At 33.1% G+C, this 19817-nt stretch overlaps 1 protein-coding gene across 1 annotated transcript; it reads right to left on the bottom strand.

Annotated features, from left to right (window-relative positions):
• Positions 1–12372: 12372 nt before the first annotated feature.
• On the bottom strand, positions 12373–16413 carry LOC135848550 (novel acetylcholine receptor chaperone-like). The gene is made up of 4 exons (XM_065368480.1): positions 15916–16413; positions 15691–15829; positions 15444–15550; positions 12373–13360 (listed from the first exon to the last, which is right to left on the bottom strand). Exons 1-4 carry the CDS (start codon positions 16024–16026, stop codon positions 13259–13261), a joined length of 459 nt encoding a protein of 152 aa, XP_065224552.1. The 5' UTR covers positions 16027–16413; the 3' UTR covers positions 12373–13258.
• Positions 16414–19817: the final 3404 nt, after the last annotated feature.

Raw genomic sequence — 19817 nt, 5'->3', positions numbered from 1 at the left:
AATATGACGTCAGATTTTGATAGAACCCCATCCACGGCCTCCAGCACCTCCCCAAAGGGGGTGAAAGTTCAAAAAAGCGTTTTGTTCGTGTGACACATGGAATAGTATGTTTTTGGTGACGCTGAACACGAATATGACGTCAGATTTGTGATTGGATACCATTCACGGGCCCCAACAATTTTTTTGGACTTTTACCTATTGGTGGAGGTTTTGGGGGCCATGGATGAAGTCGATTCGAAAAACTAAGGCAATATTCGTGTTCAGCGATATCGAAAACATACTATTTCATGTGTCACACGAATGTGACCATTTTTTGGGGAGGTCATCCCCTTTGGGGAGGTCATCCCCTTTGGGGAGGTGCTGGGGGCCGTGGACGGGTCAAATCCAAAATCTGACGTCATATTCATGTTCAACGTCACCAAAAACATAGAATTCGATGTACTTATCACATGCCCCAGATGTTCTTTCGAATTTTTCGCCCAAAATTGGGAATGGGGGTGCTCCCCCTCGGTCAGAGAGTGCCATCTCGAAACATAAATATTTCGAAAAAGTATTAAAATGTACATCTATGGAAATTTTTTCAAAATTTTAAATGGTAGCTCCCACTTACAGCGCCATTTTGAAATTTGAACTTTCAAATTGAAAGTTCAACTTTCAACTTTTGAAAATTTCAGAATGCTTTAAAAGTTCAAAATTCAATGCCCTTTCGAACTGTGAAATCAGTTTTGATCAAAGTATCATAGTTTTGGAGGAATGGGCTGCTGAAGTTGAGTACCTCGAGACAATGTGCAAATAAAAGAAGCCCCCCCACCCGCCCCCTGAGGGGGCTGGGACCAAACTGATTGCGGCTTTCTTAGTTACTAGGTGGGTACATATTGTAAAAAAAAATTGAGCGAAATCGAAAGACATGACTTTCAAAATCGCCTTTTTTTGGTTGAGTTGACATGGAATGACCCACTCGTATTATGCAGATATTCAGAAATTACGTTAAATCATGAATTTAAGCTTTCTATTTAAACCCATGTAACCCCTTCGATCATCTTGGAGCGATCCAGTAGGTTCCATTTTCATACATGAGTTTTGAAGAACAGAAACGCCAAAGTTATTTATTCGAATTTTTTCCTGATTTTTCTAGTTTTGAAGTGGAAATGAGGGGAGGTAGGACTGCTGTGCATAAATGTTACCTAATGTTCGAAATTGTGAAGGTATTCAGTTAGGTACGTACTTATTGAACTTGGAATTAGATAATTAGATAGGCCTATCTGAACCAACCCTGGTTGATGTATTTATAAAAAGGTATGTACTTAGGTACTTTGGTACGAGTAATTATCTGAGAAAGTGTGAGGGGAAAGTAGAGGCTATATTAGACCCAACACACGACAAATTCAACTACGGACCCAACTTCTATCACAACAATAAAAATAGGTAGCAGGCTAACCTAAGTACCTATCTGATTAGGCAAATAGAGCTATGTATTTTTCATTTAATTCAGTTTCATATTTGAAATCCTCATTTCGTGCCTAAAATGTGTTTCGTGTTGTTGTTATCTTGAAGTAGACTGTTGAAAAATAATTTTACTTCAGATATTGCATCGTTAATCCTCATACCTATTCACTCTTTTCCTGACTTTTACAGTGTAGAACTATTAAGGCGACCATTTCCATTTCCAAGAATCCCTCGCCTTTGTTATACGGTTTTGTCGCCGCACTACAAACTGGCCAGCATATGTATTGTTAGCGTTTACTGATAACAATTAGTATTCTCTTCTGTAGAAAAATTACTTTCGCGTGGATACTTTTACATCATTAACGTAAATGTTTACGTAAAGGTCTGCATCGATGGCGACGACGTGACGGCTATGGGCTATAGGTATTTTCTTAGAAAAATGTATGCTTAAATTTACCTACTTGTAAATTTGGACATGTTCTGATTTAGAGACAGCCATTTTCTCTATTTTAATTTTTGGTGAATTATTGAAAACTTATATTTCTCAGAAATTCGTCAAAAAATCTGCACAGTTTCAAATTCGTTACTCAGAAATGTTTTTAAGAATCTTCCTGAAAAGATGGGCTCATCTCGAAAACTCACACTGGCGATTTTACCATTTAGGCTCCAGATCAAATACTTATTATCCTAAAATTGCTTTATAAAGCAAAAAACCACCACGTTTGAAAAAATGACTGCAGGTGTATGAGCCATGTTGGTAAAGTGTAATATATGACAAAGAAATTGATTTTTTCTTTCAAAAAAAATAAATAAAATAAATAAAGATATAGGTATGTATTTATTATAAAAAAAATTCTTAGAAAAAAAAAACTCCGCCAAGTTGAGAAAAAAAAAACACTCACTCAAATGCGTGAGAAGACCAACTTTTTTCAAATAAAAATCTTTTATGAACAAATTGATTCACTTTTTTTGAAACATTGTACTTATAGCAATTCATATGTTTACAATAGAATCGAATCGTTTACGAAGTGATTAAATAAATTATTTTATTTTATGGTGAATCATTCGCGAACAAAATATTCAATTTTCAGTGAATCATTCACGAAAGAGTTGATTAATTGTGGGTGAATCATTCGTGAACGAATTGAATAATTTTCTGGTGAATCATTCATGAACGAATTGATTAATTTTATTGTTGGTGACACGTTCGCGAACGAATCGATTCATTTACTTGATTTTTGGTGAATCATTCACGAACGAATTGAATAATTTCTTAGTGAATCATTCGCGAACGAATTGAATAATTTTTTTGTGAATCATTTTTGTAAACGGATTGAATACATTTTAGTGAATCATTCACGAACGAATTGAGTAATTTTTGGCAAATCATTCGTTAACGAATCGATTAATTATTGATGACTCGTTCGCGAACAAATCGATTCATTTACTTAATTTTTGGTGAATCATTCACGAACGAATTGAATAATTTCTTTGTGAATCATTCGCGAACAAATTGAATAATTATTTAGTGAATCGTTTTTGTGCACGAATTGAATACATTTTGGTGAATCATTCACGAACGAATTGAGTAATTTTTGGCAAATCATTCGTGAACGAATCGATTAATTGTTGGTGACTCATTCGTGAAGAAATCGATTCATTTACTTCAGTGGCGTAGCCAAGGGGGGGGGGCGAAGGGGGCCATGCCCCCCCCTTGAGAGCGAAAATTTGAAAGAAAACATGCAAAAATGGACGTTTTTTCGTTGTTTGGACCCATTTTTTCCAAAAATTTTCGCTCTCGCTTCGCTCGAGCAGTAATTTTGCCTTCATTTTCATGAAATCACCACACATTACAATAGATTTCCAGAAAATCACCTCTCATTTCGATTTTTCATGCCTAAAAATCTGGTTTTGCCCCCTCCTTGAGAAAATCCTGGCTACGCCACTGATTTACTTAATTTTTGGTGAATCATTCACGAACGAATTGAATAATTTCTCAGTGAAACATTCGCGAACGAATTGAATAATTTTTTGTGAATCATTTGTGAACGAATTGAATATATTTTGGTGAATCATTCACGAAAGAATTGAAAATATTTGGTGAATCATTCGCGAACAAATTGATTCATAAATCAAAGCATTCATCAATTCGTTCGCGAATGATTCCTTCAAAAATTAATCAACTCATTCATGAATGATTCCATCAAATGAATTAATACTCTTGTGAACAATTCACTGAGAAATCAATTTATACGTAATAAACAATTCTTTTGAAAACAGATCAACTTGTTAATAAAGGATTCGTTAGGAATGGTGGAGGCTTAGTGAGGTTTCAAGATTCATCGGAATCGGTTTGTTAGCTTCATTTTTTGACATTTTGGGCGAATTTTTGAAAATTCAGATGTGAACAAAATACGAAAAAAAAATGGTAAAATTGAGGTTTTGTTTGCATCATGTCATATTTTCGATCTCATCGAATCGATTGGTGGCAGTTTTAAGCACTTTTTGCAGCTTCCTTCGGTAGGTTTTTAGATTTTGCGGTTTTGCAATAATAATTGTAGAAAAGTTCAAAATGAAATTTAGCAAGTTTTCAAAACAGGAAATTATAAAGATCTCGTAGAAGCTCTAAAAATGGCTCAAAACCACCATCAAGCGATTTGAAATGTCAAAATAAGGACGGTAAACAAGTATAAATGTTTTTGTTCTTTTTTTTTCAAATTTCGGTTATACCATAAAAACCAGTCAAGTTTGTACTTTTTCAAATTTGTCAAAAATTAATAAATGAAATTCAGTTATTAAAATATGTTTGGCTTGGTGATGTATATAGGTACCTATTCACTCTTTACCTGCCTTTTACTGTGTTGAACCTTTAAGGCGACTGTTTCCATCCCTTGCCTTTGTAATCCGGTTTAGTCGCCGCACTACAAACTGGTCAGCTACGTATTGTTAGCGTATACTGAAAGCTCGTATTTAGTACCTGAACCTATTCTTTTCTGTAGAAAAATTTCTTTCGCGCGGACACGTTTGCATCATTAACGTAAATGTTTACATAAAGGTCTGCATCGATGGCGACGGCGTGGCGGCTAATTTCTTGGAAAAATACGTATGCCTAAATTTACCTACCCGTAAATTTGGACATGTTCTGATTTAGAGGACGCCATTTCCTCTATTGTAATTATTGACGAATTATTGGAAATTTTTTCTGAAATTATTCAAAAAATGTACACAGTTTCAAATTTATTATTCAATCAATTGGCCCAAAATAAAATATTTTTCAAATCATAATTTCACAAAAGGTTCCAAAATGCTTTTAAGAACTCCTTCCTTACAAGTATGCTCATCTTGAAAACTTAAACGATAACGACCTCGCGATTTGGGCTCCAAATCAATTCTAAAAATTCTTTTACAAAACAAAAAACCCACCACGTTTGAAAAAAATTGTGTTGTGTAAGGCATGACAATTAAATTGATTTTTTTATTTAAAAAAATTACGATATATTCTGAAAAAAAACTTTGAAAAACAATGAGAAAAAAAAACACGCAAACGGATCATTAATTTATGATTGATCTGGTTTTTGTGAAACTATTGAATAGGAACTGATCTATTTACAAGTGAAATGGTTCAAAAGTTTCTGAGAAATTTAATTTTTAATGAATTTTTGTGAAAATTCACGTTATGCGGATTTTTTACATAGGTATATAAGTAATGACCTGGCACACAAATTCAATATAAATTGAATTTAAAAAACATTGAATTTCTGAGGAATGGTTGAACCGATTTTGATCAAACTACATATAAATTTCACAACTTTAAGCTACTGGACTGACATTTCACCATCCTTATCATGTTCCAAAAGTTCAAAGCTTTCAAGTTTATCGAGTGGCAAATTTTTTTTAAAAAATCGTTTCAAAATTTCGAGTTAAATCACCGACAAAATGATTATAGGTACGAAAAAAATCCGCATGAGGTGAATTAGCACAAAAATTCATTTAAAATATTTTATGAACTTTTTCTCGAAATGAGTGGAGGGGAGGTCCAAAAATGTTGAAACTTTCACAGAAAATAGTCACTAGGTTGAGTATAGGTAGGTGCGTGTGTGAAATATTTTCTCAAGAAATCATAATCGAAGATGGTTTTTTTGGAGGGAGGGGGGGGGGGTGATTGGAAATTTCAAAAATTAGTAAGAAAAAATGGAGAAGGGGCCCTCTGTGAAATTTTTCCAGAAATTCAGTTACACCCTAAGGTATAGCATATATTTTTTGCGGAGCTCAAAAGTCACCACTGCAAGTCATTTCTTTCACCAAGTTTTTATTTTGGCTCAACTTGAGAGATGACAGATAACCTTTTACTATTATTTTCTAATTTGTTTTTTAAAAATGTTCTCAAAAAGTGCTCTTGGAAAGTGTTTTTTACTCGTGTTGTTGAATTATTTAAAAAAAAAAAAAAAAACAATTTATATGTATTTGTTTTGTTGGAAATACTCGTAAGGGATTTGAGCTTTTTCAAACCTTTCATTTTCCAAAATGATTTTTCATTGAAAGCTGAACTTTTTTTTTTGATTTGGCCAATTGGTCAAGGTACCAAATCACACTCTTCAAAGCAATTTGTTTCCCCCAAATTGGAAACCTAGAGAACCTCCAAAGGATTAAAAATGTATTCTACGTTAAGTAATTTAATTGAAGAAGTATTAAGGAGAATTTTTAAAAAAATGTGTTGTCAATATATTGAATCGATAGTCCACTCATCGTAAATCAAAATCAAACCGATAAAAGTTATTCTTTGTTTCGTGAAAAACCTATTAATTTATATTAAAACTGCTCATGTGCTCAGTGCTCAACGTACCTAGTACCTACCTTGTACATTTATAATCAAAAAATTATAATTATTTAAGAAACGGAGACTGTTCTAAAATAGAGGTATGGTAATTTCATTTTAAATTTAAACTAGGGTTATTTTTATGCTAGCTTAAAATATTCGTGAAAATATACCTAGGTACTCGAATACACCATTTCAAAAAAATATATCTCTAGTGAAAATTTACGTTTAAAATCATTCAAATTGCATCCTACTTATATCAACAGGTCGCAGATATTTCCTCGATAACTGCAGGTTTCGTCGACAACGAACTAGAAAATGAAAAAAACAGTTCGATGAAGAGAAACCCGAAGCGGTCAGAGGATTCCATTCTCGAGTGCAGTGAAATTCACACCGATATTGTGCAATTATTAAAGTCAACGCCGATAAATACCTGTAAGTATTACTACATATAACGACACGAAACATATCGAGTTTTTCACTCTCGTTAATTCGATTTTCCCAAGTTTTTACCACTCGTGTAAAACACATACTGATCTACATAGGAAAGAATAACAATTCAGTAGGACCGTTCAAAGTCAATAATTTTTACAATGTATATCGGTATTGCCACAGGAACTAAGCTTTGTTGTTCGGAGGGGAATCGACTGTACTGTACATAATGCTTCGCATGTCGGTATCGCATCCGATAGCCAAAGGTTAGATACAAATCTGTCATGTAATTATGAAAAACAATGCGGCGTATTTTTACTATAACGCGGACGCTGCACTGTATATAGTGTAGCTATAGTTTAGGTAGTAAGTACCTTTTTGGGTGGGGGCGATCGCGATACCGAGATCGTGGAAGAATTAAGAGATGACGATTTTTTGATTATTCTGTATAAAAAGCCATGAATTAAGTAAAATAAAAGTCAATTCTCATTAGCTATGATTTGGTTTGTTTATACTTACGAAAGCTCAGTCGATCTTGAATCGTCATCTCGCCGGGGGTCGATTCGAGACCATCGCATCACTGGTGGGGGATACGTTATTCGAGCCTATGAAAATGTACCAATCAAGACTTACCAAGGTACCAACTACTAAACGTAGTACATATGTGTACTACAGTGCGATTAATTTTTGGTAATTTTATCGTAATGAACTCTCATCAAACCTGTAATCCCTCACCTATTTTTAATGTTAGAAAATTTTGATTCTATTTTAGGAAATGCCTAATTACTTGCCTATCTATGTAACCTACTTTTTGGAAAATTATTGCTCAAAAACATTCGTGACTCAAAACCTGAAAAAAACCAAACCAAAGTAATGTCGTTTTATTTATTGAACTACGTATAAGTTACTGAAAGCTCTTGTCCTTGCCTTTTTCGGAACAATCAGAGATTTCGATTCCAAAATAAAAATTCTTTCAAATTTTGAAAATGTGAAAACTAGCTAAACCATCAAGCCCAAATAATTATTGTTTTACTTTTTGATTTATATTTTTCTATCCCAAAATTGAAATTGTTTGGAAATTACTGTTCAAATTTTCATCATGTCGAAACCAGCAAAATCATCTCCACTGTGTTAGTTCTTGAATAATTGTGAATTTATGGAAGCTTCGCTCGGACCACTGTTGCTTCACTTTTCCAAAATTGAAATTTTTTCTCCAAAGAATAAGACCAAGAAAATGGTTTTTTATTCCTCGAATCATAAATTTTCAATAGCTACTTGAGGTGTCACACTACGATTTGAACGGGACCTCGATTTTTGGAAAGAGCATAGTCTAAAACCCCCCAAACCGAATTTTCAGCTGCCCAAGTTCATTTTTCGATTTTTTGGCGAACAATATTGAAAATTCAAAATTGACTGTTTTTGGCTATTTATGCTTTTTTAAAAAAAAGTACGTACTTGATCAGTAAAAATAGTCAAAATAAATCCCAAAGCTAATATCAATTACCCAAATCCGAATTTCGCCATTTCCATCCATTCTGGAGCCTCCAATGTGATTTTCAATTTGCTCCAGAAGACGTGAATATGCAGTTGGGTAGCTAAAAATCGAGTTGTGTATTACACTCGACCTGTTTAACGAGTTTATCCACAATTGAGCCGATATTGAGAGTGACACCTCAAAAGTGGTTTTTTTGACCAGCTTTTTTCAAAATTGAAAAATCCAAAAAATCAAAAGTTTCCCGTTTGCGTGGAAGTTTTCGAAATTCAGGCGAATCGCTGTATTTTGTCCGAAACGAACCCCCCAAATCCAAATTTCACAATTTCTAAAAATCGAGTTGTGTATTATACTCGACCTGTTCAACGAGTTTATCCACATTTGAGCCGATTTTGGGAGTAAACTTGATTTTTTGGATTTTTTAATTTTGAAAAAAGCTGGTCATAACACCACTTTTGAGGTGTCATTCTCAAACTTGGCTCAAACGTGGATAAATTCGTTAAACAGGTCTAGTGTAATACACAACTCGATTTTTAGCTGCCCAACTGCATATTCATGCCTTCTGAAGCAAATTCAAAATTCTGGAGAAATTGAAAATCGCGCTGGAGGCTCCATGAATGGCTGGAAATGGTGAAATTTAGATTTGGGTAATTGATATTAGTTTTGGGATTTATTTTAACTATTTTTACTGATCAAGTACGTGCTGCTTAAAAATAGCATAAATCGCCAAAAAACAGTCAATTTTGAATGTTCAAAGGTTCGCCAAAAATCGAAAAATGAACTTGGGCAGCTGAAAATTTGGTTTTGGGGGTTTTAGACTATGCTCTTTCCAAAAATCGCGGTCCCGTTCAAATCGGAGTGTGACACCTCAAGATGTTCCCTTGTTAGAATTTTCGTTGCGATTTCAAACTGATTTTTTAGTATTTTTTCAATGATTTTTTTATGTTGAATTCGAATGAATTTTTTTTCAACTGATGTCATATTTTTTTGGAATGATTTCAAGTGAATTTTTCGCCATTTTTCTAGCGTTGAATTCTAATAAGGTTTTTTCGAGTGATGACATTTTGAATTTTTTTGGAATGATTTCAAATGAATTATTGATTTAGTTTTGAGCTTGTTTTGCTTATTTGAAATGTTTTTTTAAAATACATTTTCGCTCAGTGATATTAAATTTCAGTTTTTAAAATTTAGCTTAGAATTTTCGTTGAGATATCAGATTAATTTTTGTGCGTTTAGAATTGGTAATTTCAAGTTAATTTTTTGTGGTGATTTAGAATAGATAGGTACCTAAATATTGTTCAACGATGGTTTATTTTGGAACTTTTCCATGATTATTTTGGAATGAAATTTATTGTTGGAAAAATTTCTAATGAATTTTGCCTTGCGATTTAGAATTCCATTTTTTAACATTTAGCTTGCATTAGAATTTTTTGTGGGGATTTCAAATTGATTTTTGTGTGTTGAATTCTAATGAATTTCTTTCGAGGTATGACAAATTAATTTTTTTGGGATTATTTCAAATGAATTTTTTGTGGTGATTAAGAATAAATTGTTCAATGATGATTTAGTTTGGAACTTTTCCATGATTATTTTGTAATTTTTTATTAGTAATTTCTAATCAATTTTACCTTGTGATTTAGAATTCCATTTTTTAACATTTAGCTTGCATTAGAATTTTTTGTGGGGATTTCAAATTGATTTTTGTGTGTTGAATTCTAATGAATTTCTTTCGAGGTATGACAAATTAATTTTTTGGGGATTATTTCAAGTGAATTTCTTGTGATGATTTAGAATAAATTGTTCAATGATGATTTAGTTTGGAATTTTTTCGTAATTATTTCAATTAAAAATTTTTGTACCTAAGTACTTGGAAATTTTTAATAAATTTTTTTGGGCGATTTTAAGAATGAATTTTCCTGTAAAAAAAAAAACAAGTTTCACAAACTGTAGCTGTCTAGTTTTTTTTAGCTTAGCGGAGCAGTCACGCCGGACTGTTTGATCTGCAGCATATTACGTTACATTAACTCAATCAAGTAAGTACCTATGCATTTTTTGTGGAATAGTATATTACATACCAAGTTCAATAATGTGGGTGATTATAAACGAGTGCGAATTGCAGGACGAGCCGAAGGCGAGGACTGCAATTCGCGTACGAGTTTATAATCACCCACATTTTTTGAACTTGTGTGTGTAATGTATTTTATTCAATACATGCATATAAATATACACAATTATACCATCAATGTTTAGACGTGAAGAAGCGTTTTTATGAGTCGACACGACAACCGAAGTATGCGTAGTGCGTACTCGCAGATAAAGTGTGTAGCCGAAATGATTTAAGGAAAACAAGCCTTAGGGCGTGGAGGGAGGGGGAGGCGGTGGATCTCCTGTTTCTGCTACAATTTTTTCCCCGTAATAATCGGACTTTGTCACCTTCCGCGTCATCCCAAACAATAGGATTCGAGCAGTGCGACCACGTAATGAATGTTTATTATTTTCCTAGGACAATAATGTGAACATTATTTTCGTTTCATTTAGTCGCTCATAAAAACGCACTTTTCGCGTCTAGTATTGGTGGTATAATTGTGCGTTTATATGCCTGTATTGAATAAAATATAATACGAGTACCTACCTATCTAGCCTCTTTTATGTCGTCACAATTGCACAGCAGCCAATGTAATTCCGAGTACACCTATATAGGTACGGTGTACACTGTACGCTTTAAAAAATGCAACATTTTTGATTTATCATTCAGGTTGGTCATCATTGCATCGGCGTATAGCGGTGATGTATAGAACGACGAATATATTACAGAACATTACTTTTTTGACCGGAAATTTATATCCGTAAGCGTATAGATGGGAGTATCCTGATCGTAAAATACAATTCCGGTGTATAATTGAAGTGTGAACGGAACACCTCTCCTAAACTTGGTCGAATAAACAGCACATTATCAATAGCTATGCTCTTATAACCTTTCCTCTGCCGTGTTTCAACTGTACCTACATAGGTAGGTACTGTATGTGCATAGGTATTGTTCAATTTTCCAAAAAAAAAAAAGTTATGCTATTATAAGATGCATTAGTCTATGAAAGAGTAATTTTGCGGGAAGAAAACGACTCAATGTTTTGAAATGCGAAGCCGCAGTCATCGTAAATAAAAAACTTGTTTAGAGGTTGATTTTACCATAGTTATAAGTATACCTATGGTTATAATATCGTACTGGAAGTACCTACCTATTCGATTTGACGCTGTCTATGCTACCGATTCTTACGCGTTGATGCAGATTTTTTTTCATAATACCTACCTTACTGTTTTGTTTACAGGCGTATGTTCGTCGACAGAAAATTATTGAAACTTGTTGTATTATTTTTGTAGCATCGAGTCATACTAGTTTTGATACCACGTGTAGGTAAATAGGATGAGTTCATGGATTGAAAGTACATAATTAAAAATAATATAACAGTAGGTACCTATGTAATTGTCGTTTATTCGACACAATTGCATCAATACCTACCTCTATCGATTAATGTTTTTGACGTCATATAAGTTCATTAATTTTTATAGATCCCGATGCAATTATAATCTAGGTACATCTATTGTTGTGATAATATCGATAGAATACTATAGTTATTAAACTCGTTTAATAGCTTATTTATGGGTTCTTCAGGATTAGCTATCGTAGTTGAGATTCGTCTTAATGTATTAAGTAATAAGTGGTATTGATTATCAAACATTTTCAGGAAATGAGAATATTTTTAACTTCAATCCAGACAATATCTACAAATATCCTATGCCAACGAGATACTGGGAAAATAATATGAGGCAATCAAGTTCCTAATTGTAAATCTTATGATTGTTTCTTCGACGTTCAAGATCCTTACTCCTTAGCGTTTAGTGTTAAATGAGTTATCGCCCTGTTTTTTGAAGGCGAATCGAATCTCAACACAAAATGAAAATTTCTGGAAGACACACGGTACACGGTGAACATAACGAGAACAATTTTCAGATATTTTTACTGTTACGTTCATTTACACAAAGCTTTTTTTTTGTTTTTCAAAAAATAACGATTGAGTATTTTTAATTGAACTGTTTTGATTTTTTTTCTCACAAAAAGTGTTCAGAACAGATTTCAAGCAATGCAATAGGTAAGTATTGAAAAATGGCTGAAGATTTGCTTTTTTTAAAAAAAGATGAATGATGAAATTATGAATTTATCAACGTGAATTGAAGGAAGAAAACGAAAATTTGGTATTTTTATTGAATCAGCTTTAATATAATACAACTTTCATCATTGTAAATTTAAGTATAAAAGGGTTCACAAAAATTAAAAACATACAAAAAGTAGGAACACCATTCAAAAAATAGCAATCATTTTCAATTTAAATCATGCAATATAATTTAATAATTGAGCAAGTCTTATTTAGAATATTTTTGGAAATTTACCAAGTATAGTTAATATACTTATCGTTATCATAGCAATTTTAAACAATAATTTGAAGAGCTCTATTCCAAAGTGGGTTAAGTCATTTTTTTCACCAAAAAATGCGTTTAAAGTTTTTGTAGCTAAAATTTGTTCTGTTTCGAAAGGTCGGTGCACCTTTCCTTTCTTTGGACATTGAACAATTGCTTGTAGAAAAAAATCACTTTGAAAAATCGATGACTTGACTCACTTTTGAAGTAAAAATCTCCGTAAAACGTGCTTTTTTTAAAAATGACTTAACCCACTTTGGAATAGAGCTCTTCATTTAATTTACAATAATATACAATTTCTTAAAAAATGAGAACAATTTTTATTGATTACTAACATTTGTACAAGCTACTGAATATTCGCAGTCATGACATAAGAAGACCTCATACAAATACAGCGATCAATACGCAACACCAAAAGGCGTGTTTTTACAATGAGTACTAGGTATAGAACAAGGATTCATATTCACAAAACTAGGTATGCCTACCTACATTTATTCTAAGAGCAATTTAAATTCGCTTAAGAAATAATATGTGGCTATATTTTTTCATAACCTGAACTATAAAACCATCTAATGCATCAGTGCAGCGATTATCATTCTTCATTCTTGTTTGGGGACTTTCAATCCACCATTCAGTAATTGTTGTTGTCTATTAATCTGCCATTCGATTACTAGTCTTCCAATCAACATGAAGAAAAATACCTTTGAAAAATTAACCATCATTAGAAGAATATTTTTCAAAATCAGTGCTGTGGAAATGCTGGAAAATGTTCCCGTTTCTAAAACCACCTTTCCCATTTTCACTCTATTTCCAAATTTTTTTTTAGCGGAAAGGCGTACTGAAAAATATATTAGCATAGGTACATAATCGTACAGCCTGAATTTTAACAAAAATTGACAAGAAAGTTTTCTATGAGTAGACCACTCAAAATTATTTTGGCCTCCTAGTTATCAAGAAAGCTGGACCAAAAGTCCCCAAATTAGGGTCATTTTTGTAAAAATAAAATAACACGGGTGTGGTTGTGATTAAATTTTTAGTGTGATTTTGTGTTTTTCAAATTTTGATATTTATCAATTTTTGATTCAATCTTTACCCCCTCCCCTCCCCTCAATCCCCTACCCCCTCTCTCAAAAAAATGTAAAAATGGATTAATTTTGTAACAAAAAAAAAAACTCTACTTATTGTTTTCTTTTGGATTCAATTTTTCTCAAATTTTTAATATGATCCTCGGAAGACTCGTCATCTACTGACCGACCTGCTAGAAGGTACAAATAAATGAAATTGGTGACACCTCAAAAGTGGTTTTTTGACCAGCTTTTTTCAAAATTGAAAAATCCAAAAAATCAAAAGTTTCCCATTTGTGTGGAAATTTTTGAAATTCTTGCGAATCGCTGTATTTTGTCCATAAATAACTCCCCAAGTCTCAATTTCACCATTTCCAGTCATTCTGAAGTCTCCAGCGCAATTTTCAATTTCTCCAGAATTTTGAATTTGCTCCAGAAGACGTGATTATGAAGTTGGACAGCTAAAAATCGAGATGTGTATTATTTTCGACCTGTTCAACGAGTTTATCCACATAATTGAGCCGATTTTGGGAGTAAACGTGATCTTCTGGGGGGGGGGGGAGAAATTGGCATTACACAGGATATTTTGCCAAGATGGCTGCTCATTTTTCAAGACATGACACCATCATCGACATCTTTAAAAGCAGGTAGGTAAGTGTTACTGGAAAACGAGGTTGAAGATAATATAACGCCGATTGGAAGAAAAAAAAGAAGGAAGTAATGGAAAAACGAGTTGAAGATCTTGAACAAGACGTATCTAACAGTAAGTGAAAAATTGAGATTTACTTGGAAAGTTCAGATTTCAATTTTGAAGTTGGGCTCTCAGTTGAAAAATTCGGGTTTTGATTTGAAAGTTGAGCTTTTAATTTAGTTAAATTGAGACTTCAATTTGAAAGTTTTAGATTTTAATTGGAAAGTTCAGCTTTCTCTGAAACGTCCAGCTTTCTATAAAACATTTTTCGACTTTATATCGACAAGTCCAACTTTATATTGAAAAGTTCAGCTTCCAATTTTGAAGTTGAGCTTTGAATTGGACAGTTTGAGTTTAACTTGGAAAAGTCTACATCATATTTGAAAGTTCAACTCAATTATGGAAATTACAGCTCTACCTTTTGCGATGTGAAACGTAGCTTTCAATTAGAAAGTCCAGATTTCAACCAGGAAGATCAACTTTTTTGGAAAAGTCTCATTTCAATTTCAATCGGAGAAGTTCATTTAGTTTGACTTTCATTACGAAAGTTCACCTTTTTTCCCCCTGAAATCTCAACTTTCACTCAGAGATGAGTTCAACTTTTGTTTGGAAAATTCGTCTAATTCAGGAAGTTCGGTTATCAACTGGGCATTGCAACTTCCAATTAGAAAAATCAGTTTTCTACTGAAAAGTTCAGCTTATATTCAAAAGTTCAACTTTCATTTGAAAAGTTCCATTTTCGATTGGTGAATTGTAAAAATTTTGATTTCTCATCAATTTTATGGCACATTGATTAAGACGAAAAGAAAGAAATGAGAGCTGAATTGAATTTTAAATTTTTTTATCTCTCCTAAAATACAAAGGATGATTTTTTTCTGTTGTCTCGTGTTTCGGTGTTTGTCGAGAAGATTTCCGTTCCGATTCCACAGCACTGTTCAAAATAGCACAGAGTAACCTTTCTGTTTGAGAAAAGTTGATAATTTATCAAAGCGCATCTCGTTTAAAAAGCAAAACTCGAAAAATTCTTACCAATGCCGGGGCAATACGTTCGAAACGATCTTCCACCATATAATGCGAGTATATATTTAATGCCATCATAGCTATCAACGTTACATTAGCTGCCTTTTTTATGTTAGCTGAAAAAAAATTGATAATGTAAGTATAATACAAATATGTAGATAACTAGCTAGGTAGGTACATGACTGATTAGCTATAATTTTGACCGAAATTCACATAGAGACCGGCTACGTTAGTGATTCAATAAGTAGGTACTTACCTTTGGGGATGACCATTAAAGCAAATCCGCAAATTATTTCCATCGTCCCTATGATCTTTCTGTACCATTTGGCTGGAATTTTGTATCCTATCAGTTCATTAAATGGAAACACTTTAGCATACTTCACGTACTCTTTTCTCTACACCAAAAATGATATCTAATTAGTAAACTGACAATCGAGTATTGCTCGAGGAATAGGAAATTATCAATAATTTGTACACTTACCATATCTTTGTGCAACTCTTTACTTAGAAAACAAGTTATTTTTAAAATACCTACAAGTATGAAAAACAAACCTAATAAAACGCTCAGAGTTTTTAAAACTATCGAACCCATTTTTAAAAATGAAACAAATAAATAATATTATTCTTTTTCTGAGATAAACTTCCACTATCTGTAAAAAAAAAATAAAGCAATGCTAACCGCGCCGGGATTATTAACACATAGGTCTGAGCGAGAAGAATTCGCATGCGCGGTGTGAATTTTTGACGAAAGTATCCACGTGGCTATTTTCCGTATCGATCTTGTCTATGCCTCGTTAAATAGTACATATAAAACAGCTGAGTTGGAAGCAACAAGGAAAATATTATACTCGTACTTAGTAATTGAGTAATGGTTTTGAAGATGAATAATGATGAGTCGCTGAAAACCTTTTTTTTTCAATATGTACTATGTGGATACGAGAGACGAATTTTTACTAACAGAAGTACATAACATCACAAGACTTACCTAGTTGATTGCATTCCTCTGCATATCGTACCTACCTATTCACTATTTTTTCCAAAACTTGCCAAAAAGTTTCATTTATTTATCAAAAATGACCAAATTGCCAAAAAGTCACATGTTTTTGTTGAAAATTTCTGAAAGTTTAGATTTTTTGAAAAGAAAAAAATCTTGAAAAAAAGTTTCGTATTTCGCTAAAAATTGTGGCTTCTTTAACAAAAATTAATCAAAATCCTTGCTTTTTGAAAAAAATGGACAACAATTTTTACATTTGACCAAAATTGCTATAAAGTCTTGTTCTTTATCTGAATTCGTAAAAATTTTAGTCTGTTTTTTCGCTACTGATTATAACCATAGAAAATTCAGTTTATTTTGCCAGCAGGGTCATTCCACTTTAATTCAACCAAAAAGTGGTAAGGGTGGGGGGGGGGGTCGCGATTTTTTAAAATTTTTCTTATGAAAAGACCTTTTGAAGAGATGACCAATGGCGCAATTCGGAGCCCTCTATCCCGTTTTTGAAGGCTGCTAGGGGGTGTCAAAGTTTTCAGTGAACTTGAAATATCATCCATTTCAGCAAAAGATTACTCGATAACCGCGATACCTACCAAAATGGAACTTTTTCCAATAGTTAAGGGTGTACTTTAGCTTCCAATTTTCCGAGAAAATAGGTAACGAGCAACTTTTATAGAAAAATATTTGGCTGCCAAATCAAGAGTGTAAAATTCTACTTTATAATTTTATCAGTAAACGACTTACCGATTTGTTCGCGAACGAAAAATAGAATAATTATTGAGAATTTATTTTGAACAAATTATTAAAAATTGTGCGTGCGCATTTTTGCATTAATTGTTGCCATTTGTTGCACTCACACTCGTACACGTTTTGTTATTTAATACGCTGGAAGCGTTGCCAAGTCGAATTTTTCGTTTCATTTCGAAAAATTTCCAAAATAATTCAGATTTCCGATTGTCACGAAAACAGAATTTCCATCGCCAAGCGCGTCACCACATTTTCTCCACGACGTTGTCGTGGAAAGATGTACTTGACGCGCTCGGCGGGAGAATTATATATTTTCATTTTCATTTACTGCATTTTTAATGCGCTATAATATTTTAAGCCTGGGTTTCACGAAGTACTTTTAAAGAATAGAGGATTTGTTTAGTTTTCAGAATGATTTTTTAAAATTTTCGGTACACTGAATACAAGAATATTTTTTTAATTTTTCAAAATCTAATTTTCTGACAAGATTGTTCATTAAAAAAATTTTTCGTGGGGGCCCGCAGTGCCTCTAAAGTAAATTTCAAAAGTATCAATTTATTATAAAAATTGACTTTTTAGGCTGGCAAAACAAAAATGATTGCTTTTCGGATGTTTTGGCAAACAAAGTATAAAAGCACAAGTTCCTCAGCAGTTTTGACAAAAATTACGACCATTTGACTATACTTTATCGAAAAACTACTTCCTGAGAGTTTTGACAGAAGAACATTTCAAATTTTCATCAATTCGCAAAAAAATTGACACTGATAATTTTGTAAAAAATAGGAATTTTATTTGTTGACAATTATGGCAAAAATTGACCCTTTTCGACATTTTGACCAAGGATAATCACTTTTTAACAATTTTGACTGAAATGGATACTTTTTGACTATTTTGCCAAAAATTGACGCTCTTTGACCACTTTTCCAAAAAAATGACACCAAGATTGGAGCAAATTTGGTAACAAAAAAACAAAATCTTAAGTAAGTTCGGCAAAAGCAGGACTTCTGATTGGCAAATTGTGAAATGAACAGAGGAATTTCAAAAAATTGAGGAGGTAGACCCCATTTTGATAGATCACATATCACATTTTTCAAACACTCTGAAAATCATGATCAAGTTTTTGGATCAAAATTCTTCTGAAATGCTCAAAAAAAGTTTTGTTTGTAATTTTTCCCCACATTTTAATCCATTTCTTCGCGTTGCATGATGCCTTTTTCAGAAACTTCGGAAATCATGACTCAATTTTGAGCTCAAATAGACTCTTTCAAAAATTCTCAAAAAAATTTTTGACAGAGTATTAGAACTTCTCGTGAAATTTTATTTCATTTTGATAGGTCACATGACATTTTATCAAAAATCCCAAAAATCAAAACCTGTCTGCCTCTAAACTTTTTTTAAATGTACAATAACATTTTCGGCTAAATATACAACAGTTTATTTTTACTCAAAATTGTATGGAGATAAGGTGCGTATTTCACAAAAACTGAATCCAAAATTGAAATATTGAAACTTCTATATTCGAAAAACATTCAACATTACCGTCGGCCGGATCTGGAATTATAATCAGAAATCGTATTTTTTGCCCATCTGGTTCTTGTACATATGTCATTAAAAAAATTGAAAAACCAGTTGAACCAGCTCATCTTATGCACTTCCAGTGCTCAAATTTCGGTCAAACATTCTGTGCTAGACACCAAATCGACCCATACCACCCTTGGCCGGATCCGGCCTTCTGGTCAGAAAATAGAATTTTTTATTTTTTTCTCATATTTTCGTTGAATTTGAAAAATGACCATTTCTCCCCACCACGTGAGTTGAGCAGTTAAAATTTTTATATTTGGCGGGGAGAAACAGTCGTTTTTTAAATTCACCGAAAATACGAGAAAACAAGTAAAAAATCCGGTTTTTTGACCAGAAAGCCGTATCGGAATAATGGTGTATGGGTCGATTTCAATCTACCACAGACTTTTTAACCGAAATTTTGAGCTCCTGAAGTTCATTACGAGAGCTGATTTTACAGAATTTTCAAATTTTTCAATAGCATTCATAAACCACTAGATGGACAGAAAATTTTATTTCTGATGATAATTCCAGATCTCGCCGGCGGTAGTATCAGTCAATTAGGTACCAAGCATAGAACCTTTGGCCAAAATTTCAGCTACTCAAGTTCACGAGGTGGGGAGAAACAATTTTTCGAATTCACCGAAAATAAAGAGAAAAAACAGTAAAAAAAAATCCTGTTTTCGGACTAGAAGGCCGGATCCCCGGCTAATGGTGGTGTGAGTCGATCAGGTATCTAGATCTAGAAAATTGCATTTGGCCAAAATTTGAGTTCCGGAAGTTGATACGTGGGAGAGATGGATATTTGTATTTTTTTCCCGTTTTCTGAGTTATCAAACTCAAACAGCTTTAGCTTAGGTACACAAAATTTCAAACGCTCGCCAAAAATCGAATAATCAACTTGAGCCGCTGAAAATTGGGGGGATCGGTGTTTTTTGAGGTCCTCTTTCCAGCAGTCCGAGTTTCACTCAAATTGGAGATTATCAGGGGGGGAGGTTACCTTGTAAGTAAACGACGAAATGGATCAAAAGTTCTGTAAATCATCGCTAAAATTACCTAAAGACATTATAAAATCACCAAAAAAT

Source organism: Planococcus citri, chromosome 5 (assembly GCF_950023065.1).
Source record: "Planococcus citri chromosome 5, ihPlaCitr1.1, whole genome shotgun sequence".
Lineage (NCBI taxonomy): Eukaryota > Metazoa > Arthropoda > Insecta > Hemiptera > Pseudococcidae > Planococcus > Planococcus citri.
The sequence above is the reverse complement of the archived record's forward strand: the minus strand, read 5'-3'. Positions and strand labels throughout refer to the sequence as shown.